General features: G+C 35.7%; 1 protein-coding gene and 1 pseudogene across 5 annotated transcripts in view; both read left to right on the top strand.

Moving 5' to 3' along the window:
- Positions 1-27725, top strand: part of MDGA2 (MAM domain containing glycosylphosphatidylinositol anchor 2) — an 830366-nt gene that overhangs the window by 617191 nt on the left and 185450 nt on the right. For all 4 annotated transcript variants that reach the window (XR_014242273.1, XM_082383804.1, XM_082383805.1 and 1 more), the window contains one exon: positions 18139-18432. Coding sequence is in view for 3 of the 4 variants with exons in the window: in XM_082383804.1 (XP_082239930.1) it covers positions 18139-18432 (294 nt within the window). In the remaining variant the exon portion in view is untranslated. The remainder of the gene's footprint in view (positions 1-18138; positions 18433-27725) is intronic.
- LOC309626882 (adenosine 5'-monophosphoramidase HINT1 pseudogene) lies at positions 186-18209 on the top strand (annotated as a pseudogene). The gene is made up of 2 exons: positions 186-205; positions 1805-18209. The product of its transcript is annotated as an adenosine 5'-monophosphoramidase HINT1 pseudogene (transcript).

Below are 27725 nucleotides of genomic sequence, written 5' to 3' on the forward strand. Positions count from 1 at the left end.
CTACCACAAGAGATGAACACAGTATTTACAGCTTACGTCACTGGTATTTTTTTCCTTCCATTTGGTATATCTGACCTTTATTTCACAAGCCCTCAGCCTTAAATAATCTGTTCTTAGCGGAGGAAGATTGCGGTTGAAAATTTAAATTTGAGAGGCAAGGTTAACTGACAATTCAAGTAGGAATAATGCCAAGTGTTCCAATATGGTAAAGAGAAATTAGGTAGAGCTGTCATCCACAATTCTGGGATTAACTGATGAAATTTAGTGCACATTCAACCCCCCAAAATATTTATTAAACAACCACTATAGGAAAGGGACTATAGGAAGAAATAAAAATGTATAAGGTCTAGTTCATGGATTTTATATCCCATACACTTGAAAATTTTTATTAACAGATAAAGTCAAGTATTTGCTTTATAAACTATCAGAGTGATATAGAAGCATACAGGATGAAATTATTGAATCTATTCAGCAGGAGTTCCATAGAGCAGGCGGCATCTGAGCTGGATTAAGAATGGGGATTATTTGGCACTAGATCTTAGGAGGAAATGAATTAATTAGATCTCCTTCACACAGTCAAGAACGACCACAGAATTTTATCAAGGTAGCAGCATAATCAGATTGGTGTCAGGAGGGCCTATTCTTTGGATGAATCTGCAGTGTTCCAAAAAGAGACAGAGGAAAGACGGTGGAGAAATAGAAGAGAGTTTCAGAAGACATTTCAGAAGCTTCGCAATCAGTCAGTTGGGCAAAGAAAACTTTTCCTCTGTTTTCCCAACATTGTAGACTACCTTTGCATTGTGAGGAGGTGTTCAGTGAGTCAGTTAGTGATAATGTGAGAGAGGAGGCAGAAAATTTTTATTAGGAAGTAAATTAAGGCAGTGGAGATATGTATTACTTTATGGATGTGTCAGGTGAGAGAGGGAAAGATACAGAAGGCTTAGCTGGTAGAAGAAGCATGAGACTCGCTCATAAACTACATCTGAGAAGTCAGGTAACCTCTTTACATCTTAGTTCCTTTTCTCTCCACCACGGCTTTAGGATACTTTTAAGAAAGAGTTTGAGGAAATAGAGTGGAAAAAAAGGAATATAAGAAAAAAAGAGTCTGCCCATTCGAGTGTGTGTGTGGTGGTCAGGTTGGGGGGGAGACTATTTATTCAGCTGAAGAGGTTGATAGGAATCAGATGAGGTGCTGAGGGACACTCACAACCTCGTTAAGGGGCAGTTAAGTCAGTGACCAGTGCTCTCAAGTCAATTGGGAGAGTGCCTGATTGACATCAGGCAGTTTAGTGTGTGCAGAGCCCTGGACTTGGGTCCAGGCCCAAATTTACCACTTAATAGCATTGCAACCTTATGTCTGGCTGGACCCCAAAGCTTTCCATCTGTAGAATAAAGGGATCAGCTAGGTAACTGATTTCTACATGGTGTTCCAATGGCAACTAGAGATTTTTAAAAACTATTCTCAGGGTCTACTGAACTGCGAGGGGAAGGGAAGTAACCAGATGAGAATTTTACCCTTTTTTATTTCCCTTGCCATTTCACATAGAACAAAATATATCTCTCTTTTATATATAGAACTTCTATCTACGATTAAATTTGGACAGGGGATTCTGACTTAAGTTCACAAACACATACATGTGCACACAGTATTCAAAACATACAGTTGAAAGCCATTTGCTTAGATGAGTTCTTCCTCCCCTCCCAAAGTGTGTTACGCTTCTATGATTCCAAAATGTTATACTTCAGTTCAGAATATGGTAATGCCACATTCTGAGGAATGTTAGGTCTGAATGAGGGGCTGAAGGAAAGGTTTGAGAGGACAGATTGGTTTGGGATTAGGTGTACTTGAAAGGTTGGTAAGACATTCTCAAGTTTCTGGTGACCAATTAGAAAGTAGCGTTTGGGCTAAGGCTCAGGCAGCCTGGCCTGGTGGTGACACGATTTTTGGGAAGATCATTCACAAGGAAATTCCAGCCAAAATCATTTATGAGGATGACCACTGTCTCGCTTTCCATGACATTTCCCCTCAAGCACCAACACATTTTCTGGTGATACCCAAGAAACATATATCCCAGATTTCTGCAGCAGAAGATAATAGTGAAAGTCTTCTTGGACATTTAATGATTGTTGGCAAGAAATGTGCTGCTGATCTGGGCCTGAAGAAGGGTTATCAAATGGTGGTGAATGAAGGTTCAGATGGGGGACAGTCTGTCTCTCGTGTTCATCTCCATGTTCTTGGAGGTCGGCAGATGAATTGGCCTCCTGGTTAAGCGTGTTGTAGGGATAATTTTCCCTTCTCTATTCAGTGATCAAGTTTGCACGTTCCAATATGCTAAACAATACTTTTATTTTTTGCCTGTGTATGGAGAGATTGCAGAAATAATTTAAAAAACCCATACATAATAAAAGATTGTTGTATGGTCCAAAAAAAAAAAAAAGGGTTTAATAATCGAGAGAAAGGTCAGAAGTAGAACATGGACTTCACAAGCAGTTGCCTTAATTAGAAGTGGATGAGCTTATCCAAGAAGAGAGTGTGGAGCAAAAACAAACAAACAAAATGTCCAAGGACATGGTGGGAAAAGCAGAAACCATGAAGAAAATGGAAAAAAAGAGTGGTCAGTGGAAACCAAATGAAAGCGGGGAATATCCAGTGGAAAACTTCCTGTATTTACAGCATCTTTAGAGCCTTCAATACCTTTTCATCAGCATGTGAAGATTATATTTGTTTCAGGTACTTTAATATTGATGCATGGAATTTGATAGTGGAAGTGAGCTCTTATATTTCTTCAAGTGAAAGGATTGGGAATTGAAGGAGGGAAGGTGGGTAGGAAGGAGAGAGAAAATAAGAGAGAGAGAATGAGAGAAAGATTTACAGACGGTAACAATTACACTAATTCTCTTTTCAATTAGATCATTTACAAAAGTGAGAAGGATATTTGAAACATTTTTAGTTGGCCTTGTCAGGAAGTTATAAGTTGTTTTGAGAAGCGTAAATTATATCAGTATTTATACTGCTTATTTTTGGGGAGAGCATAAATGCAAAGATTGGCTGCATTAAATTAACTCTATTTTCTGTAGTAGTTGAATAAACATTAATCATGTTTTTATATTGAATTTTCTCATAAAACTGAATCTATCTAATTATGAAAATAACATCGGATTTACGATTTTCCTCCAATTATCATCTTAAAATATCCAGCACTTTCTTCCCCAAATATCAGAACCAAGATTCTACCTTACAAGCCATAGTTTAACAGTGGTTAATTAGCTGTTGTCTAATTACTGTGTCATGTGTTGAGGATTTCCTTCACTTGGCAGAATTAAACACTTTTTGAAATTCCCAGATTACATTGAGATAAGAGCAGGTCAATGAGAAATAGGAAAGAATGCCCAATTTATGTTTCCTATACCCTTCATCCACTTATAAATGCAAGCAATGGGGACGTGGAAACTATTTGAATTTTAAATGACTGAATAGAGATGCTTCTAATCCAGAGGACTGAACACAATTAGTTAGTTCCATAATTTGTACTTAATATTATAATAACTAGCAATAACTTACACAAATTAAAGAAAGAATTATGAAAATTATATTCATTAACTGATGAAGAATAAACGTCTCCATCAAACTTATAGTTGAGAATGGATGTAAATCAGGGTATATTATTTAAAGCTACATTACCAGGACTCACTCTGCATCTCTTGACAAGAGGAGAAGATAGAGATGTGGTGAGTGGTATTAGATTCACTACTGATATGATTATGATAACACTTGGAATTTTTATGTCATTTTTAGATGACACTACCAAGCTACCATTATCAATTGAACAACAGAGAAATAAATAGAAGTAGCCGTAGAGACTAGATCCATAGACTAACAGTTTGATCGCCGTTTTGGTCTATGTGATAGCAAAAGATCTAGAATCCTAGATTTCTGGCATTAGATAGAACAATTATTATAGTGATATAATTTGTTTGTAGTGACTAAGTTTCATTTTACAGTTTGGAATGTCTTAAAGCTATTTCTTACAATAGCTCCAAAATAGAAGTTAGAACTACCATTAATGCAAAGGACTTTCCCCTGAAAATCTGCTTACAAATGAATTCATTTTAATATATAAAAAGGGCCTCATTCGTTTTTACAGTCTTAATTTTTCATCCTTCATTGTGGGATATCAGTGAGCTTAGCAAAGAGATTAAATAAATTTAGAAAATCATTACAATTAGGATTTTGGTGGCACAATTTGAGGATATTTATGAATTCTGAATATCTATTTTTAAATAAAAATAAAAGATTATTGGAGCAGGTCCCCATATACCTATTTTGTAAAACATTTTACAAAGATTTCTAAATGTCTCAGTTATTGGCATCGTTTTTAAATACTGAGGACGTTTATAGATTACCTAGTGCCTTCCATTTATAGAGAGGGAAATGGGATCCCAAAGCTTAGGTACTTGTTCACTTCCTATAACCATAACCTGATTCAAGTTTACAGTCTCAGATTCCAAATTCAGTATAAGCTTGCAGCATCTTACGTTACATGGGTATGTCCCTTTACTATCGCAGGTGATTCTGATATTCAGTTATGGCCTTTGACAAGGGCCTTGCATCAAAAGATCACTGTAGGCAGGTATTAAAATATTCTAAAAGGAATTCAGGTAATATTCTAGTTGGTTCATGTGACCATATGTTGGGTTGATAGTGGGGCACAACACTCTCCCCTACTCTGAACACCACTTCAAAGAGTGTTAGGATGTCAGGTCCCATTTGCCCATCTCATATTCCTCTCACTAAAATGGGGCATGGCCTTACCCTATTCTAACCTAGGTGCATAGATTGAGCAATATTCATTTCACCAAAGGAGACCACTTTCAGCGTTATGCTAGGTTAAAAATTCTCTAGGGCAACTCAACATGATGATACTTGTCTTCTTCTAGCTTCCTGAGAAGAGTGGACCCAGGGTTTGTGTCTTTAAAATGCTGCCTAACCACATCTAGGGATGTGTACTCCTGAGTGGCATGAATTCCATATTAAAGTAACCCTAGTCTATACATTAAAACTTGCAGCACGCAAGTGTAGATCACATTGTCTATGGTGAAGAATTTTTTTTTTAACTTTTATAGCATCGTAACAAAAACATAGAAAAATGCATGAATTGTAAGCATGAAGCTCGAATAGTTTACACACATATATAACCACGCCGAATTTGAGAAGCAAAGCATTAGCATATGCTGATGCATTTCAAAGTGTTGAACATAGGTCAATTCTGACTGCAAAACCCAGGTTCTTTACACAAAACACACAGCTTCTCAACGGAGCAAGCACACGTAATGAGATTTCAGACTCCAGGGATAAGCTGTGAGAAATGTAAATATTTTTGTTAAGTGAATCCATTTCAGGAAACCCAAATCATGGCATGTTTGCCTTCTTACCTCTCTGACTAAAGAATTGGAGCCTGGGTGGTCCTGTTGGGTGAAAGTCAGCCTAAGAGACAGCCTAGGCTCAGAACTGAAAGCTTTAGATAAGGAGACAAGACAATAGTTTGCAGGGGAAGGGAAGAACTGAGGGCACCAGATTCCTCTGAGTACATAAATAAATCAGGTAAATACATCAGAATTTCCCAAATTTTAGGGATGTTCTACCATAATAATGATGAGATTTAAAAAGATGTGAAATTAAAAGCATATCATTGCACTTTAAAAAAAGGTTCTATGCACAGTATGAAATATATTGGTAATTTAAATACGTGAAGTAGAAATAATAAAATGACAAGGAGTTCAAATGTCTGCACTCTAAAATGCATTTAGTATGAATTACAGTTCACTATAAATGAAACATAAGTAGTCCACTTTCACCAAGACTATCTAAATAATACTTGTAAACAGAATGTATTTAGTTGACATTTAAATGGAAATATCCTTGCTTAGGAATAAAATGGAATGTGAAACTATATTAATAAAATGGTACTAAACTCTATTCACACACTTATTAGCTTAGAATGAGTTATATATCATTCCAATCAATGACGTTATATGAGTTTTTATGTGGTTTTAAAATTAGGCCCATATTTTTACTGTAGCATTCTATACTTCTACAGACTGGCAGAATGGATCATAAAATACAGTCATGCATTTGTAGAATATTTGTTAATAAAGTGTCCATGTGTTATAAGAAAACCCTTCTCCTATGTTTTAACTGACCAGTTCTCTGCTAATGGATCTGTTAATTAAACCTCATTTGCTCTAAAGAACATGTGGTCCTGATCTGTTGATGGAACATTGTGTTCACTGGTTATTTCACTTTGCTCTTGACAAAGCATGAAAGAGCCAGCTTCATTTTATGTCAAAATGTTTATTAAAATGGTGATAGTGTCTATTTCCACAGGATAAGGCATATTCAGTAGTACATAATCAGTGATTTAATTAGGGAATTTGTAAACCACAGGCATTGTTCAGAGTTATCATGTATAAGAGGCCAAACAACGTCAGATGGATTCTACAAGGAGACAAATGGCCTTTTTATTATAGAAGTAAATTGATTTTTCTAGCCATTAGGCATTGAAGAGTTTATCACTGTGAGCAACAGTTGCTCTAGATCAGCGGTCCCCAACCTTTTTGGCACCAGGGACAGGTTTCGTGGAAGACAATTACTCCACAGACTGATCGTGGTAGGGGGAGGAGGGGGCCGGATGGTTCAGGCGGTAATGCTAGAGATGGGGAGCGGCCGATGAAGCTTCGCTCTCTCGCACGCCCGCTGCTCACCTCCTGCTGTGCGGCCCGGTTCCCCAACAGGCCACGGACCAGTACCGGTCCACGACCCAGGGATTGGGGCCCCCTCCTATAGAAAATAAAATAAATTGTGGATTGCTTTAAAGCATCTTTCTTTTGCTATGCTTTCATTGCACTTTTGATATATAATTTATAGCTTATCCTTTTAATTTAGAATTCCTTCACCCACAGGAAAGCAATCACATAATTAACATGATCAGACAGTTCCTTTTTACTTATTGGTTCCCAGTTTTCATGGCAACACCCTGACCTTTGTGAAAATGTACAGCAATGACATTTTGTCATCTTCATAAGAGAGAGAGAGATGTATTGAGGAATGTCCAAACCTCATTACTTCACAGGAATAGAATGGGCACTAGGATATCTGTATTATGTGCCATTTTATAATACAGTCCAAACACACAGTTCAAATTATTATAACTAATGGCAGAAATCTGCACCTTCTTTCCTTGGATGGCTTTGGGGGATGCCTCTGACTACTCAGACTAAAAAGGTTCACTCCTGTCCTTTCCAAAATGTTATCTTCTTCAAATAGTGTCCTCATCTGAAATGAATGCATATTTCCAAGACAGCTGTCAATGGTAATGATATATATATATATCAAATTTATAAAATATTTTGTTGACCCTATGTGTACCCATGTTCAGTACTTGAGACATCACAGGTATGAATAAAACAAAATATTTGCCCTCAATATAGAAATATATGCAGAACAATAAAATACAGTCATTGATATCACCATAATAAAAGACATTGAGGAGAAAATATAATAACTAACATATATTGAGTGTTTACTATATGAGACCTTGTGTTCAAGATTTTATGTGTATTATACTGCTTAATTCTAAAAAAAGAAAATTGAAGTAGGTAATATTATATTCACTTTACTAAAACTGAGAGATACTGGCTAGATAGCTTTCCTGAGGTCATGCAGCTAATAGGTGGTAGAGCTAAGATCTGAATCTAGGCTGCCAGACCTGAGTCTTGCTCTTTACAAGTATATTACACAACTTGAAATACTTTACACTTCAGAGGATGCTCTAATGTGCATTATGCCATTTTATCTTTAAATTCTCATTAAATTCTCCTTTTCCTCAGCCTTATTTGCTGATGAGAAAACAGATTAAGACAATCCAAGATTGCACAGCTAGTAAGTGGTTAGGCCCTGTGTCCAAGTCAAATTTCTAATCTTGTACACTTACAACTCTTCCAGACTATACATGTCAATTAAAAAAGGCCTTCTGATTTAAAAATGATTGTGAGCAGTTATCAGTTACTGAGAATTCTCCCTATTTATCAGCTTCCATAACGCATACTGAAAGTTTTAAAGGTAGTTAAAGGTCTAATTTATCTCTCTTGCCCCCAGTCTTAAGCATATTTACCTATTTGAGGGGCTCAAAAATGTGTATTAAAATGAATGGGTAATAGCTCCAGCCTAGGGCATAAGTTTTCATACATGCAGTTCTGCTTTTGTTTCTCCCATAATGTTAATTTAAGGGATAGTGCATTTATACACACATTTAAATATATTTGGATAAATCATGGCACCATTTTCAAGAGTGAGTAGGCAAGAACACAAATGTGTAATGGAATATCAGGATTCCAGGAATTTGGGAATCTCTGAGCTAACTTTTAAGCTATAGGACTCTTTCCTGTTTGTTACCTTTAGTTTGTATAATGCATGTATAGAATGTGGTATTCAACTTTTCAACTTTAAATTCTTAATCAATTGTTTATACCCAATTAACTATAGTTTTCCACCTTTACTCTGCATTATTGAAAAAAATATATACCAAACATGAAATGGAACTTGATTAACAGTAGAGAGTTAAGTTGAGGAATTGGTCCCCTATTTCCCAGAAATGATTATAGATTGATTATCTTTTCATCAAATGACCTGGTCATATCTTAGTAATTAAAGATCTTAGCACTTTGAGGTTTTGACTATTATAGTATCTCCTTTCTTATTACAGAAAAAAGCAAGGTCTTCTCAGTCTAGTTCAGATTCCTAGCTTGCTAAAATGTTAACATAATTCGAGTCACTAGCAAGTAGAATTATCTTGGTCCTGTTTTTTTATTTAGTTGTCTCAAAGAAAACAAGTTTTTCACATGTGAGACTTTACATAATTAGTCAGTGACCGTCGTTCATTTCTGTACTTCAGTACATGAGAAACACATACAATAAGTCAGGAAAAGGAGGTTAAACTCAGAAAAAAGGTATGCTTTCACATCTTTTCCCAAAAATGTCAGTAAAAAATTGTCTTGTTGATATAGATTTACATTAATGATTCTAGAAAATATTTTACTGTAAGCTCAAGTTAGCAAACCAAATTATGTGAAGATCATAGCAATTCAAGATCCTTGAAAACTAAACTTAAGCAAATGCTACATAAGCAACCCCAGCTTAAGGTCCCCTTCATTTATCTGTTTATGAGGCAGCAAGAATAGAACCTGTATTTATTTGCAACTGGCCTTGTAGCTTGTGTAGCAGAGAAAATATGAATGCGACTCAAAGAATGATTTTCTCTTTTGCTCTTTCATCTTACACTTTATGTTCCACTGAATCCCTCAGAGGCTATTCTTGTGCCATAGCAACACCTGCTGGGAGAGGGAAATTGGAACAGCCATAACTGTTGCCTGCCAAACCTGTTTTCCTGATTGAATGGCACTGCCTGTCCTCCATCTTCTAATACTAAACTCTCCAGAGTTGCTACGCTTCAGGATCCTGCCTCTCCCCATATGTTTCAAATAACTAACAATACCATTGTAATAAGATTTTCTATAACTCTTTAAAAAATAAGGGTTGTGCATGTGTGTATGTATGGGTGTGTGTGTATGTGTGCATGCACGTTTCCCCTAAGAATTTCAAAATGCAAACCGTGCTATTTTAACCTCATGTTTGTTTTTAATACATGCTTTCTTCTTTCTCTGTAGCTAGATTTGTAAAACATTGTCAATCCTGTTTTATTAGCATCTCCTCATTTATTATAGGTGAGTCAATAAAAAAAAGTGTGTATGTCAGTGCAGAAAAGGCAGTTTTTATTTATAGAGTATGATAAGAGATGTATTTATGCTTATTCATATTATGGACAAAAACAGTAGGCTTACCATATGGTATGATGGCATGTTGAAAAATAAGTGCCTATTTCATATATGATTTACCCACAAGACTGTAAGTAATACAAGTCTTAGAATATGGGTCCAAATGGTCTGTTGTAGCGCTAACTAGCCTTTTTTTTAAATTGATGATAGAGGAAAGCCATAGCATGGACAAATTACTCAATACTACCAAATACTTACAATATTTTACCTCCCTGTTTCATTATTATGCCCAAATTAAAATCTAGTATACATGCTAACTTTATGAAAACCTATTGTTTTTGTGTTTTTTTAAACTAAAAATAGAAAGAGTTGATGTGTGAAAATGATCTTGAAATTTATATACTTTATAATTAAGCCTTTGATAATCAAGAGGTGATTATTCATTAATAGTTTTCTTACTTTGGTTGCTTAGTAACCTTGATTGGTGCTCCATCAATCAATCATGAATTTATTAAGCACCTCTAAAATACTTTAAAATATCACATGTTGTGGGAGCTATTTTCTGAGGAAATAGATAAAGCCTAGTACTGACCTCAGAATGTTTTGGCTACATATGTAAAAGAGTAGACATTTTGTCATGACATAGATAGAATAAATCAGATACACTATAATTCAGAGACATGGAGGATGAATAAAAGTTACAGAGATCAGGAGACTTAAGAGAACAGGAAGTTTCAGTTGGGTCTTAGAAGAATGGGAAATCATTGGATGGGTATTATGACGGGAAAGTCATTCCTGGAGTGAAGGAAGGAAAGCAAGCAGTAAGGAAGGAAGGCAAGGAGTAGGGAATGAGCCAAGTGTTAAGCAGACCAAGAGACCTATCAAAACTGAATAACAAGCTTTTCACAGAAGCACTATGGCTTAATAAGGGTTGGCAGGTAAAACGGAAAATAAACAGTGGGATTTAGACGTTCTAGAAAATGGGGAGCTACTAAAGCTATTTGAATGGTAGAATAATAGGATTTTTAAGAAAGATTAATTCAGAAATGGTAAGATTTTTTTAGGAGGAGGAAGAAGCATTTGTCAATTAGATTTTAGTGATTCATTTATACGGGGGAAGGTAATTCAGAAGGAAGTGCAGCAATGCAATATATTATTATATTAACCTTTGGCTCAGGGAAGTTCTGCATATTTTAAAACGACAACAATTGCAAAAATACTCTATGTGCTGCATATCATATAAATCACCATATTGTCTGTGTGTTTTTACAAAACAGGAAGTATCCATTGGCAACCTTCATTCCTTTCATGAGAAATGAGCTCTAGAGTGTCTCTGTCTTTCATCAAATATTGTTACCCGTCATGGTCTCTAAAAGAAAGCAAATATGAGCAAATCCATTAGTAAATGAGGAGTCTTTAGCATGTTGGATTTGTTTTGTCACCTTGAATATTTTTCAAGCACATCTAACTATACATTTTAATTGACATATAATTATTAAGAAAATGGGTCAAGCTTATTAGTTTAGAAAGTATTTTGGAGATTTGGATTAGAATTATTTTTAAGTTGAAGGGAATTCTCAAATTTACCTTATATCATCATATGAATATTTCTCAATGATCACTTATTCTTAAAAATTCCATGTATTAAGGCAGTTATTCCAAATCTTAGTGTGTGCTCATCAAATCAGCTATGAGGTGCATGAGAATTAGAATAGTTCCACTATTAGTGTATGGAGGTTTTAAAATACAGATTACAGTATTGATATTTTTCTCACTTACATTGAAGATACTTAATTGAATGGAAGAGAATGGAGTGGAGTTACAAGATGCTGACAATTTCACTTAACCAAAGGCTTATCTTACTTATCCCATAGTCCATTATCAGAAGGTATTACTGATGTGCCATTGATAGTGGTTGCAATTGCAAACTATTCAGTTCTTTACTTCCATGTAAAATTATTTTGTGATTTTTCAAAACCTCAAAATCTGACTATATCCATGTGCAAGTCTCATGCTTACAAAGCTAATCTGTAATGTGTTGGAAAAAAAAAATTGAGAACTGCTGACTCGGACACTGAGAAAGCACTCAAGTGTGATAGAGGTATCTTTCCTTTAAAACTATGTGGTCTGCAATAAGGATATAGCTAACCTTGGAGTTTCAATCAGTAGATCACCAAGGATGAAACTCACGTCAAGTCTATCATAATTTTTTTTACCTCACCTGTTGTTTTTGAAGGTTAAATAATACAATAAATTTGGTTCATTTGGATTAGTTGAGTCTACAAATTCACTATTTACTTGAGTCATAACTTTTTTACGTGTGTTTATATATACCTAGTCAGCGTGAGAATTCTTGATTTCTGATTTCTGGGGTTCACTTTCATAAACACAATATTTTTGGTCTTATTTACTTATGCTTTAAATATAGATTATACACTCTACTCTAGAACATACATATGTGCTATAAAATACTTCTCCCCCTAAATTCAAATATGATTAAATTAGTGCCATACTTATTTTAAGATTCTTGAAAATATGAGTCTGGTTGTCCTTCTGGAGACAATTCTACTTATTACTTAGCTTATTATAAAAAATTATAATGTATTAAAAGAAGTATATCTTTTGTTTAAACATCTACTATTAAAGTGTACTATGCATATTTACATATTTAAACCAATAAGTTCATAATAAGCATATTCTTATGTCTTTGTTTCAAACAGCATGATATTTTCTCATGTAGTTGAGATGAACTAACCTTCCCTTGTATTCTTCTGAGTAAGGAAAAATAAGCCAGCCATTTTATGAGTAAAAACTGAAGATTAAATTTCCTCACCTTCTTTCCCAATGAAGAAATGGAAGCATTTATATTTTCTATACTTACTTTATTTTACAGTCTGTGATACAGTGGAAAAGTTGACAGAGAACCAGTTTGTTCATATTACTTGTCTATTTTTTTAATGTTTGGAATGAGAAGTTTTGGTGCCATACCATGTTTTTTAAGTTTCTCTGATTATAGCATCTCCTACAGTAGCATTTCAGGTAAGAAAAATCAAAGCAAGGACAGTGTATAGACTATACGTCAAAGAATGTATCTTTGTGTTTTTATTCGGAGGGACTTTTTTCTAGCAAGTGCATTATGAATAAATCTCACAAGGTGCAGACATTTCAAATTTTTCTACTTAATTTAACGTTTTCATTGTGAGACTATTTTAAGAAAAAATAATTTAGTTGATTAGAGAAGAGCATTAAAACATCATGACAAAATTAAATGCCATGTCCTCAAATTGGCTCTTTTGTTTGTTTTCTGTTCGTTTGTTTTTTTAAATTTACAACTTATCTATCCAAATCTTAAATGAAAGGAGAAAGAAAAGGAAAACTATACGAATCCTTTTTTTACTCTCTTATCTCTCACACACCTTCACAAATTTGAAGATCTACTGCATCTGAAATCTATACTAACAATATATTTTAGAGGAGATTCTGCTAGTTGTATGGATTACTAATTATATAGAATTATTACGTTTCATTGTTATTTATTACTTTTTTTAAATGTTCATGATTTTTATCTTATTACATTTATTTCTTTTATATTCACAGATTTTAATCTTTTTCCCTTCTTACCCTCTTGCCCTCTCTCCCCCTCTTCCTTCCTCAATTATTTCATGACTTCCTGGTCTGTGCCATCCAGGAAAGCAGGGCATCAGGCTTTAGAGATAGAGTTAGACACTCTGTGCCTTCAAGGAGCTATCTGGTCAGGGATATAGACATGGAAGAAGATACAGGGTGAAGCTTCGAGTACAGGTTAAATGGGTATATAACATAATATATGGTCAAGAAGAGTGAGCAACAAACTCAGCCTAGGGGTAGGCAAAGTATCATCACATAAGTGGTAACTTTGAACTGAATCTCAACACACGGGGCAGGTAGGGGGTGCTAGAAGACAAGGGCCTGACTTGCCAAATACAGGAAAGAACTGCAAGGGCACTGAGGTTCACTAGTCAGTGAAACTGTAAGTGATGAGTGTTGTAGGAGTGAGTGATTCTAGAGGAGCATTTCTAAGACTATGTTTCTAAAATACCGTGTCCGGAGTGATACACTTGTTGTTATTAAAAAGTGGAGTTTTCATCAGATGAGCTTTGGATAATAGATTGCATTAACATTTTAATTTTCTCTGGGCTTCTTGAAGACTATAATATGCTAATATTCATAGCACATATTGTACAAGAATGAAAAATGAACAATATACAAAAAAAAAAAGTTTACCAATAATCCCACACTCAGAGAGAACCACTGTTAGTGTTTTGGTATAGTTCCTTCTGGGCTTTCTTTTCCTCTACATTTTTCCCCATGTAAATCTTGTTCTCTTCCATAAATCAGTGCTCAACTGCCTCACTGTCTTAATTTGTACATTTGGTATAAACATTTTTACTGAGTTCCTATTATGTGTGAAATAGAGTGTGGGATGCTGCAAGTATAAAGATGAATCATGTATATTCTCCCTTTAAGAAACTCTCTGTTATCAGTCATTAGCATACGTCTTTTTTTATATAAAAATGTGATACTGTACATACTGCTCAGTAACATGTTTTACTCACTATTTAATAGTGGTTGTAGCTATTCATGCTATTCACTAGCATGTTTTTCTTGCTTAACAATATAAATATCTTTGTCAATAAATGTGGGTCTATTACATCATCATTTAAAAAGGCTGCATCATAATCTATTATGTGACTGTACCACGATTTTTTTAGTTAATCTGTCAGGCTGTTTTCAGTTATTATTTTTTTTAATTAAAGCAGTATTATGATGAGCACACTCATTGAGGATTGAAGTTTTTCATAGTTACAGGAACATAATTTTATTTATGATGATAAAGTTTATGACACAGAAGCAGGAGGCCTGGAAGAATTAAACTGGCAGCAGAAAGACCACTTAGGACACTGTCACAAGAAGAGATAAGGATGACTTATACTAAGAAAGCTACCTATAGCCATGAAAAGAAATAGGCTGATATGAGAGATTTTTTTGATAGAGAAACCAAAGCTGCTGATTGGAAGTGGTGAGTTAGAAGATGGTGAAACAAAGAAAAGTCTATTGTTTTTAATTAGCAGATCAAGTGGTCTGATAATTAACTAACAACTAAGTCAAGAAATAAATAGTCCTTAGGTTTGGGGATTTGCAAGACTTTTGGAAAATAGTAGTAGGCTGCAATCACTGACTGGAAGAACCTTGGGGTAAAGTTACAATTCACATTATAAACATGCAAAACAGAGAGATATTCATGAGAACAAACAAAATCTCCTGACAGAAAAATTATGATAATAATTTAGAGCATTCTAGAGAATGGAAAATTTAATGTGGAGAGAGAGAGAGAGAGAAGTCTATAAAACCTATGACAAGTTTTAAGACCTTCTTGTCCAAGAAAGTTGCAAAGAAAGGGTTAACTCTGAAATCAAGATTTTAAAAGCCTCATGGAAAAGATGGAAAATAAACTTTATTTTAATTAGGCTTTGGTGTTTATTTTAAAATGAGCAAATTTATTAAAAAATCAACTTGTAACTTACCTAGATTGAAACTGAGGTTTACATTTCTATAATTTTGATTACATAGGGAGAAAAGTTTATCTAACAAATGAATAACATACATTAACAAGGGAGTTTTTGAACTATCTAGCATGATAAACTTAAAAATATATAGCTAGTCAAGGATCTATTTTTGTTAGACTGGCCTAATGTAATAAGATCTTTGAATATTCATCTTGTTAAGTTAGAAAATAGATACTTATTATTAACCCCGCTTCTATCTTTAACTTTTTACTGTTTGTTCCTATAGTCAGAACACTAATAACCTTGGAGCTGGTAAAGTATAAATTCTTAGTTTCAAAAATGAAGAAATTCATACTCAGAGTGCTTAAGCTTGGCCAAGGTCATGTGGTTTGTTTTTGGAAGATATGAAATCTTCCGATTTCAAATAATAACATTCCATTAAATAATCTTTTAATGTATAATTTCTTTTCATTTATTTCACATAAATGTATCATAATTTGCATACTTATTTGGAGTGGTATATCTTATAAGAAGTTTTGACTTGTATACGGGAATTATTCTCATACAGGTAGATACAGATATTTAAAATAGACATATAAGATGTAAGACAGATAGATAAGGTAATTTGCAACATATGTGTTATTTACTCCCTCGCATTTCTACCTTGACTCTTTTTTATTGTCCCTGAGACAGTAACCAAGAGATGGGCAGGTAAAACTGGTCCAGTTTGTCCATAAGAACAGACTAATTATGAGCAAGAGGAGTCCGGTACTAACTCAGGTTATTCATTCCAGACACCATACTTTACTGGAGCCTGCTTCAGGGTTCATATCTCTGCACTGGCCACCTGCTATAAATTGGCCTCAATTTGAGTTCTGTTCAAAGTATTTATCCGCTCATTCTCAGTGTTCTCATTTGTTAAATTTTAATATTAAATATTTGATCCTAGGATTGTCATGAGAATTAATGAAAATGTAAAATCCCTAACTATGCCTGGCACACAATAGGAGCATAATTAATGTTAAATGCTGAGCTTATTGCTGTTATTCTGTGTCCTTTCTCATGGAGGGAGAATAAATACTGCAGCTTCTTTCAATCCTATTGTTACTAGATGATGCTTATTTAGAATTGCATCATTCCCTGGTGGTTCACTTCAAAAAGAACAAATTATTTAACTAAATTATTTAGTTGTTTATATTTACAAGAGTAAATTATCTAATCATGTAGGTTTTAAAAATGCAACCATTTTTAAACATGTTTTTTGTTAATGCCAATTCCTAGAATATATATATATCTGCTTCAAGAAGGTAGTGGTTAGCGTTTCATATTTTCTGATTTCTAAGATGCTAGCATTATTTACGTTTTTTTTTTTTAATTAGAAGTAAATGAAGGAATTAAAAAGACATGAAGATATTTAAATAGCAAGATAACTAATTCTCATATCACTTTGTACTTAAATTTATTTTTCTCTGTGTAATAAAGAGGAACAACATTTCAACATTAGTTGAAAAATACTTTAAAAATTAATTATATTTGTTTTTTTTCCTGGGCACTGGAGCACAGTAATGCTAGAAGGGAGAATAAAACCTTTGCCTTTTTGTCCATATTCAGTAATAACTCCAAAGAGGGGAAGCATATGACATTTATCACAAGGATAGAATTATTCATATATTTCTGGTTATTCTTATTCTGCCGTTCTAATTTAGCCCATGCTTTTTTGATAGATGTCCTATTCCATAAATACTTTTTAATTCATACACATTTGTATGAGAAGTAAAAGTCTTCCAGTGGAACAGGTGATATTGTTTGTAGGAAAATCCATTGAGTAGTACATGCCTCTTATTAGTTCGTTTTTCACCAAACCCTAACATAAATATATTCCAGCACAGTAAGGTAAGTTCCTGTAAAATCAATCTAATTTTCTCATAAATATCTTCAGTAAAATCAGAAATTAGCTTTACTTGAGAAAATTAAATTCTTAGATTATTGAAATATATTTTTGAAAACTCACTTAAAATTAATTTTACAGAAATAGTGGCAGCATCATGACAGACTATTTACAGTGATCTCAAAATCTTAAAGTGAAATCATTTGAAATTAAAATGTCAAAAAATACTAAAAGTCAAAAAGAACAATACACTGGATTGTCAGAGTGTGGCATTGTAGTCAGTTGTTCCATTTCACTTCCTCGAGGGAGAGAACGAATCCTAAACCTTAGCAGTTTGGCAGCAGTTTCTAAACCAAATTTAGAACTTCTGGTTTTATATCAGAGGTTCTTCTTTTTCTCTTTCCTATTGCATTTACTGTGCCTGCTAAGTCTATAATGTCTCTTATCCCTTTCTTATAGCATCCTTGGATAAGAGATAACAGCATAGGAAGCAGAAGACTGAAAAGCTAAATCTTACCTCAGCAAGTAGGATCACTCTTCTGTGAAATGCAGATCTTAAAGACCCAGTTAATGGCTGATAATGACAAGTCATTGAGTAGATTGTTCTTATGTTGACCATTTGCATTGCAATGTAATGCTTTATTTATTTTGCTAATGTTTGAAGACCTCATTTGAGAAAGTTCTACGAAAACAATATAGAATTATTTTAAGTGAGGGTAAGTGCCACTTATCCCCAAGGTCTCTGTAATTTTTGTCATCTGAATTGTCACACATCTTCAACCAGCAGAAGTTGTTTCCTTATGATTTTCTGTGTTTGAATATGCTTTACCAGTACATACTAACCTTGAAAAATTTTCTTTTTCCCATTTCAAGTTCCACCCAATCTGACTGTTCCACAGGAAAAATCACCTTTGGTCACCAGAGAAGGAGACACAATAGAACTGCAGTGTCAAGTAACTGGAAAACCTAAACCCATCATCCTTTGGTCTAGAGCGGATAAAGAAGTTGCAATGCCTGATGGGTCAATGCAAATGGAGAGTTATGATGGAACACTGAGGATTGTGAATGTATCTAGGGAAATGTCAGGAATGTACCGATGTCAGACCAGCCAGTACAATGGATTTAATGTGAAACCAAGAGAAGCCTTGGTGCAGCTCATCGTGCAGTGTAAGTACATTTTTTTTCTATGTATTTCGAGACTGGGGGGACAAGGGAAGAAAATGACGTGATTTTTGGAATTGGATTAGTAAACAATATTTCTACATTATTGCTACCCAATTTAAACTATAATTTCCCTAAGTCTGCCTATTACTTGAACTAATACACACTAATGGAAAAGAATTGTATTAGTGTGTGTGTGATGATTATGATGGTGTTATGTCATTGGTTAATGCCAAAGAATCAACAAGCCTAATGGTTAAATACTGGCCATGTACAATGAAGCAAAATGGAGATTGGAAGTAATTGCTAATTCAGATTATAATACTCTTTTGTTTTCATAGTTTATGTTTCTGCTTCAGCAATTGCGTGTCCTTTGCCCAAATTATCCACCTATTTCAAGGCATACCTTTGCTTAAATTGTGGAGACCTAATCATTGCAATGCTGTGTGCAATCTGAAGTTGTAAGAGTAGATTACATAATTATCTGGTAATATATAGATAATTCAGGAAGATATTAGGAGCTAAAGTTTTGCTTGACTTTCTCCACAGATAATTGTTTAACTGTGAGAGCTGAATATGATAGATTTTTAACTATTTTCAATGAAATCACTGTTAGAATTCTAACAAAAAAAAATGCAGACATACTGTGCTTTGTATTTGCTTTTAGTATTAAAAATACCTAAATTCATGATATTAAGAAGTTTAACAATGTCACTGGTGTTAGGTTATTAGAGGATGATGCCCTGGTATTTTGGATAGCAGGTAGTGTGGATATTGTTAAAGACAAGAAGCACACTAAACACAATCTGTTCAAACTCCAGGAGTGTTGCTGTACATTTTAGTTGATGTATTATTTGTTAACTACATGGTGGAAAAGTCTTCAAGAAAAAGAATGAAGTAGATGAAACTATACACTTCAATAAACAATGATGTTGTTTTCTTTCTGTGGTTCTTCTGTAACTTGGAAAATAGCAATTAGTCCAAAATGTCTATTTTTATATAAGACTTAAGGATGCTGGCAGATTAGATTATGACTTTAAATTTGGAAGGTTAACTGAGATACGGAAGGATTACGTTTGGGGCAGGTAACAACACACGCGCTTTTGTATGAGGAGTATGAGTGGTGAGAGGAGCAATGTTCTGGGTGCTGCTGAACCATTCCCTGTCCCTGTTCTTTAGAAACTCAGATTTCAGTCTGCTGTGTATCCTGTAAATATGCAAACTCATATTTGTCAAATATCTTGGCTGATTTCCAATTGATTACTAGTTTTATCTCTAAAGAATGCAGCTTTTAGGTGGCAAGTTCCATTCCACAGTTTAATATTACATTTTTTCCTCACTGGCCTTTATACTCATGATAATAAGCTCATGGTAGGAGGTTTACGTGAAAACAGGTTTCAGAAAGAAAAAAAAATTTTTTTTTTAAGGAAACCTCTCCTTAATTCTCCAAAAAATAAGAGACACGCTCAGGTAACCACAGAGGAAACTGATACAGTTTGGAGCACCTCATTCGTATTGGTAATCACAGGATTGTGTGCTTCCTCCGGAGTTATGCACCAAGCTTCAGTGTTCCTACAGCCACAGGGCAATTCGTTGTCACCCTGCTCACACTCTCTGGGGAAGCTGTGAAACCCACTGGCTCTAGGGAATTTTAAATTAAAGGTTCAAGGACCAGGATCTCTTATCTCCATAGAATATACTAACTTCCAGGATTCTATTGACAACTTAAATTTCCTTTTTTTTTTTTTTTTTGCTTCCTAATAAATTTCATAGATAATATTAATAAGTTCAGCACAAGATCTTAAAATTCAATCCTATAATAGCACATGAAGATAAATACTGACACAGTTGTCTCTTTCCAAAAGCTTCATTTCATGGATTCCCAACTCTTCTGAAGAATCTAGTTATGTGTCTAAGCATTTGCCAGGTACGAAAACTAGTAAAAGCTCCAGAATATTTCTGAGTCAAGCATTCATTTTCCAGGCACATAATCCCTGCTAGCAGGTCCAGCTTGCAAGCCTACCTAAGCATTATTCCTGCAAAACTAGCCATGTAGGAATCCTGATACATTTTTAAAATCATAAATATTTTAACTTTTATGGTGACTTCTTAAAAGTATGAAAATAATATGGTATTTGTGCTTAACTGGGATAGCCATGCTACAAGTGAGAATTCATATAGAATATAAAATACTAAGTTATTTTCATACACACATGCACACAAATATACATATATATGTGCATGTGTTTATGTCATCCTCAGCAATTAGTTACATCGTTGCAGCTAACAAGCTATGCTTTGTATATTTTGTATTCCCAGCATAATATATTTTACATTATAGCTATTCAGAAAATGTGTTGAGTAAATATGTTATGATAACAAATGTAATAAGAATATATATATATACACACATACACACACACATCTTGCTTCTTGCATAACTAGTCCTTATTATTTAGGTTTCAGGGTTATCTGAGGACTTGTTGCATAACAGTTGTTTTTTATTTTTTAATCTTTACTGGAGTATAATCGCTTTAAAATGGTGTGTTAGTTTCTGCTTTATAACAAAGTGTCAGCTATACATATACATATACACCCATATCTCCTCCCTCTTGCGTCTCCCTCCCACCTTCCCTACCCCACCCCTATAGGTGGTCACAAAGCACTGAGCTGATCTCCCTATACTATGCGGCTGCTTCCTGCTAGCTGTCTATTTTATATTTGGTAGTATATAATAAAGTCCATGCAACCCTCTCACTTTGTCCCAGCTTACCCTTCCCCCTCCGCATGTCCTCAAGTCCATTCTTTACGTCTGCGTCTCTATTCCTGTCCTGCCCCTAGATTCTTCAGAACCTTTTTTTTTTTTTTTAGATTCCACATATATGTGTTAACATATAGTATTTGTTTTTCTCTTTCTGACTTACTTCACTCTGTATGACAGACTCTAGGTCCATCCACCTCACTACATATAACTCAATTTTTTTCTTTTTATGGCTGAGTAATATTCCATTGTATATATGTGCCACATCTTCTTTATCCATTCATCTGTCGATGAACACTTAGGTTGCTTCCATGTCCTGGCTATTCTAAATAGAGCTGCAATGAACATTATGCTACATGACTCTTTTTGAATTATGATTTTCCCAGGGTATATGCACAGTAGTGGGATTGCTGGGTTGCATGGTAGTTCTATTCTTAGTTTTTTAAGGAACCTCCATACTGTTCTCCATAGTGGCTGTATCAATTTACATTCCCACTAACAGTGAAAGAGGGTTCCCTTTTCTCCACACACTCTCCAGCATTGATTATTTGGAGATTTTTTGATGATGGCTCTTCTGACTGGTGTGAGGTGACATGTCATTGTATTTTGATTTGCATTTCTCTAATGATTAGTGATGTTGAGCATTCTTTCACGTGTTTGTGGGCAATCATTTTTGGATACGTTTTTTTATTTTTATATTGAGCTGCATGAGCTGTTTATATATTTTGGAGATTAATCCTTTGTCCATTGATTCGTTTGCAAATATTTTCTCCCATCCTGAGGGTTGTCTTTCGTCTTGTTTATGGTTTCCTTTGCTGTGCAAAAGCTTTTAAGTTTCATTAGGTCCCATTTGTTTATTTTTGTTTTTATTTCCATTTCTCTAGGAGGTGGGTCAAAAAGGCTCTTGCTGTGATTTATGTCATAGTGTGTTCTGCCTGTTTTCCTCTAAGAGTTTTATAGTGTCTGGCCTTTATTTAGCTCTTTAATTGATTTTGAGTTTATTTTTGTGTATGGTGTTAGAGAGTGTTCTAATTTCATTCTTTTACATGTAGGTGTCCAGTTTTCCCAGCACCACTTATTGAAGAGGCTGTTTTTTCTCCATTGTATAGTCTCACCTCCTTTATCAAAAATAAGGTGACCATAGGTTTGTGGGTTTATCTCTGGGCTTTCTATCCTGTTCCATTGATCTATATGTCTGTGTTTGTGCCAGTACCATACTGTCTTGATTACTGTAGCTTCGTAGTATAGTCTGAAGTCCGGGAGCCTGATTCCTCCAGCTCTGTTTTTCTTTCTCAAGATTTCTTTGACTATTCAGGGTCTTTTGTGTTTCCATACAAATTGTGAAATTTTTGTTCTAGTTCTATGAAAAATGCCATTGGTAGTTTGATAGGGATTGCATTGAATCTGTAGATTGCTTTGGGTAGTATAGTCATTTTCACAATGTTGATCCTTCCAATCCAAGAACATGGTATATCTCTCCATCTATTTGTATCATCTTTAATTTCTTTCATCAATGTCTTATAGTTTTCTGCATACAGGTCTTTTGTCTCCCTCGGTAGGTTTATTCCTAGGTATTTTATTCCTTTTGTTGCAGTGGTAAATGGGAGTGTTTCCTTAATTTCTCTTTCAGATTTTTCATCATTAGTATATAGGAATGCAAGAGATTTCTGTGCATTAATTTTGTATCCTGCTACTTTACCAAATTCATTGATTAGCTCTAGTAGTTTTCAGGTAGAGTCTTTAGGATTCTCTATGTATAGTATCATGTCATCTGCAAACAGTGACAGCTTTACTTCTTCTTTTCCCATCTGGATTCCTTTTATTATTTTTCTTCTCTGATTGCTGTGGCTAAAACTACCAAAACTATGTTGAATAATAGTGGTGAGAGTGGGCAACCTTGTCTTGTTCCTGATCTTGCTGGAAATGGTTTCAGTTTTTTACCATTGAGAACGATGTTGGCCATGGGCATGTCATATATGGCCTTTATTATGTTGAGGTAAATTCCCTCTATGCATACTTTCTGGAGGGTTTTTATCATAAATGGGTGTTGAATTTTGTCAAAAGCTTTTTCTGCATCTATTGAGATTATCATATGGTTTCTTTCCTTCAGTTTGATAATATGGTGTATCACATTGATTAATTTGCGTATATTGAAGAATTCTTGCATCTGTGGGATAAACCCCACTTGATCATGGTGTATGATCCTTTTAATGTGCTGTTGAATTCTCTTTGCTAGTATTTTGTTGAGGATTTTTGCACCTATGTTCATCAGTGATATTGACCTGTAGTTTTCTTTCTTTGTGACATCTTTGTCTGGTTTTGGTATCAGGGTGATGGTGGCCTCTTAGAATGAGTTTGGGAGTGTTCCTCCCTCTGCTATATTTTGGAAGAGTTTGAAAAGGATAGGTGTTAGCTCTTCTCTAAATGTTTGATAGAATTCAACTGTGAAGCCATCTGGTCCTGGGCTTTTGTTTGTTGGAAGATTTTTAATCACAGTTTCAATTTCAGTGCTTGTGATTGGTCTGTTTATATTTTCTATTTCTTCCTGTTTCAGTCTCGGAAGATTGTGGTTTTTTAAGAATTTGTCCATTTCTTCCAGGTTGTCTGTTTTTTTGGCATATAGTTGCTTGTAGTAATCTCTTATGATCCTTTGTATTTCTTCAGTGTCAGTTGTTACTTCTCTTTTTTCATTTCTAATTCTGTTGATTTGAGTCTTCTCCCTTGTTTTCTTGATGAGTCTGGCTAATGGTTTATCAATTTCCTTTATCTTATTAAAGAACCAGCTTTTGGTTTTATTGATCTTTGCTATTGTTTCCTTCATTTCTTTTTCATTTATTTCTGATCTGATCTTCATGATTTCTTTCCTTCTGCTAACTTTGGGGTTTTTTGGTTCTTCTTTCTCTAATTGCTTTAGGTGTAAGGTTAGGTTGTTTATTTGAGACGTTTCTTGTTTCTTGAGGTAGGATTGTATTGCTATAAACTTCTGTCTTAGAACTGCTTTTGCTGCATCCCATAGGTTTTGGGTCATCGTTTTTTCATTGTCATTTGTTTCTAGGTATTTTTTGATTTCCTCTTTGATTTCTTCAGTGATATCTTGGTCATTAAGTAGTGTATTGTTTATCCTCCATGTGTTTGTATTTTTTATAGAATTTTTCCTTTAATTGATATCTAGTCTCGTAGCATTGTGGTCAGAAAAGACACTTGATATGATTTCAATTTTCTTAAATTTACCAAAGCTTCATTTGTGACCCAAGATATGATCTATCCTGGAGAATGTTCCATGAGCACTTGAGAAGAAAGTGTATTCTGTTGTTTTTGGATGGAATGTCCTATAAATATCAATTAAGTCCATCTTGTTTAATGTATCATTTAAAGCTTGTGTTTCCTTATTTATTTTCATTTTGGATGATCTGTCCATGGTGAAAGTGGGGTGTTAACGTCCCCTACTATGATTGTGTTACTGTTGATTTCCCCTTTTATGGCTGTTAACATTTGCCTTATGTATTGAGGTGCTCCTATGTGGGTGCATAAATATTTACAGTTCTTATATCTTCTTCTTGGATTGATCCCTTGATCATTAGGTAGTTTCCCTCTTTGTCTCTTTGTAATAGTCTTTATTTTAAAGTCTGTTTTATCTGATATGAGATTTGCTACTCCAGCTCTCTTTTGATATCCATTTGCATGGAATATCTTTTTCCATCCCCTCACTTTCAGTCTGTATGTGTCTCTAGTTCTGAAGTGGGTCTCTTGTAGACAGCATATATATAGGTCTTGTTTTTGTATCCATTCAGCCTGTCTGTGTCTTTTGGCTGGGGCATTTAATCCATTTATATTTAAGGTAATTATCGATATGTATGTTCCTGTTACCATTTTCTTAATTGTTTTGGGTTTGCTATTATAGGTCTTTTCCTTCTCTTGTGTTTCCTGCCTAGAGAAGTTTCTTTAGCATTTGTTGTAAAGCTGGTTTTATGGTGCTGAATTCTCTTAGCTTTTGCTTGTCTGTAAAGGTTTTAATTTCTCCATCAAATCTGAATGAGATCCTTGCTGGGTAGAGTAATCTTGGTTGTAGGTTTTTCCCTTTCATCACTTTAAACATGTCCTGCCACTCCCTTCTGGCTTGCAGAGTTTGTGCTGAAAGATCAGCTGTTAACTTTATGGGGATTCCTGTGTATGTTTTTTGTTGTTTTTCCCTTGCTTCTTTTAATATTTTTTCTTTGTGTTTAATTTTTGATAGTTTGATTAATATGTGTTTTGGAGTGTTTCTCCTTGGATTTATCCTGTATGGGACTCTCTGTGCTTCCTGGACTTGATTAACTATTTCCTCTCCCATATTAGGGAAGTTTTCAACTATAATCTCTTCAAATATTTTCTCAGTCCCTTTCTTTTTCTCTTCTTCTTCTGGGGCCCCTATAATTTGAATGTTGGTGCGTTTAATGTTGCCCCAGATGCCTCTGAGACTGTCCTCAATTCTTTTCATTCTTTTTATTCTGCTCTGCAGTAATTATTTCCACTATTTTATCTTCCAGTTCACTTATCCATTCTTTTGCTTCAGTTATTCTGCTATTGATTCCTTCTAGAAAATTTTTAATTTCTTTTATTGCGCTGTTCATCCTTGTTTGTTTGCTCTTTAGTTCTTCTAGGTCTTTCTTAAACGTTTCTTCTATATTCTCCATTCTATTTCCAAGATTTTGGATCATCTCTACTATCATTAGTCTGAATTCTTTTTCAGGTAGACTGCCTATTTCCTCTTCATTTGTTTGGTCTGGTGGGTTTTTACCTTGCTCCTTCATTTGCTGTGTGTTTCTCTGTCTTCTCATTTTGCTTAACTTACTGTGTTTGGGGTCTCCTTTTCGCAGGCTGCAGGTTCATAGCTCCCGTTTTTTTTGGTGTCTGCCCCCAGTCGCTAAGGTTGGTTCAGTGGGTTGTGTAGGCTTCCTGGTGGAGGTTGCCTGTGTTCTGGAGGATGAGGCTGGATCTTTTCTTTCTGGTGAGAAGGACCGCATCCGGTGTTGTGTTTTGGGGTTTCTGTGACCTTATTATGATTTTAGGCAGCCTCTCTGCTAATGGGTGGGGTTGTGTTTCTGTCTTGCTAGTTGTTTGGCATAGAGTGTCCAGCACCGTAGGTTGCTGGTCGTTGAGTGCAGCTGGGTCTTAGCGTTGAGATGGAGATCTCTTTGAGAGCTTTTGCTGTTTGATATTACGTGGAGCCGGGAGGTCTCTAGTGGACCAATGTCCTGAACTCGAATCTCCCACCTCGGAGGCACAGGCCTGACACCCAGCCGGAGCACCAATACCCTGTCAGCCACATGGCTCAGAAGCAAAGTGAGAAAGAGAAAGAAAGAAAGAAAAAAGAGAGCAACCAAACCGAAAAACAAATCCACCAATGATAACAAGTGCTAAAAATTATACTTAAGAAAATAATAATAAAATAAAAATAACGGACAGACAGAACCCTAGGACAAATGGTAAAAGCAAAGCTATACAGACAAAATCACACACAGAAGTATACACATAACACTCACAAAAAAAGAAAAAGGAAAAAAATACATATATCATTGCTCCCAGAGTCCAGTGCCTCAATTTTGGGATGATTCGTTTTCTATTCAGGTATTCCACAGATACAGGGTACATCAAGTTGATTGTGGAGATTTAATCTGCTGCTCCTGAGGCTGCTGGGAGAGATTTCCCTTATCTTCTTTGTTTGCACAGTTCCTGGGGTTCAGCTTTGGATTTGCCCCACCTCTGCGTGTAGGTCGCCTGAGGGCATCTGTTCCCCACCCAGACAGGACAGGGTTAAAGGAGCAGCTGATTTGGCGGCTCTGGCTCACTCAGGCCGGGGGGAGGGAGGGGTACGGAGTGCGGGGTGAGCCTGTGGCGGCAGAGGCCAGCATGACGTTGCAACAGCCTGAGGCCCGGTGTGTTCTCCTGGGGAAGTTGTCCCTGGATCACGGGACCCTGGCAGCGGCAGGCTGCACAGGCTCCCGGGAGGGGAAGTGTGGATAGTGACCTGTGCTTGCACACGGGCTTCTTGGTGGCTGCAGCATCAGCCTTAGCATTTCATGCCTGTCTCTGGAGTCCACACTGATAGCTGCGGCTTGTGCCTATCTCTGGAGCTGGTTTAGGCGGCGCTCTGAATCCCCTCTCCTCGTGCACCCTGAAACAATGGTCTCTTGCCTCTTAGGCAGTTCCAGACCTTTTCCTGGACTCCCTCCCAGCTAGCTGTGGTGCACTAGCCCCCTTCAGGCTGTGTTCACGCAGCCAGCCCCAGTCCTCTCCATGGCATCTGACCTCCGAAGCCCGAGCCTCAGCTCCCAGCCCCCACTTGTCCCGGCGGGTGAGCAGACAAGCCTCTCTGGCTGGTGAGTGCTGGTCAGCACCGATTCTCTGTGCAGGAATCTCTCTGCTTTGCCCTCTGCAACCCTGTTGCTGCACTGTCCTCTGTGGCTCTGAAGCTGTCCCCCCACCACCTGCTGTCTCCGCCAGTGAAGGGGCTTTCTAGTGTGTGGAATCTTTTCCTCCTTCACAGCTCCCTCCCAGT

The sequence above is a fragment of the Balaenoptera borealis genome (genome assembly GCF_965194805.1).
Source record: "Balaenoptera borealis genome assembly, chromosome: 3".
In the NCBI taxonomy this organism is placed as follows: Eukaryota; Metazoa; Chordata; class Mammalia; order Artiodactyla; family Balaenopteridae; genus Balaenoptera; species Balaenoptera borealis.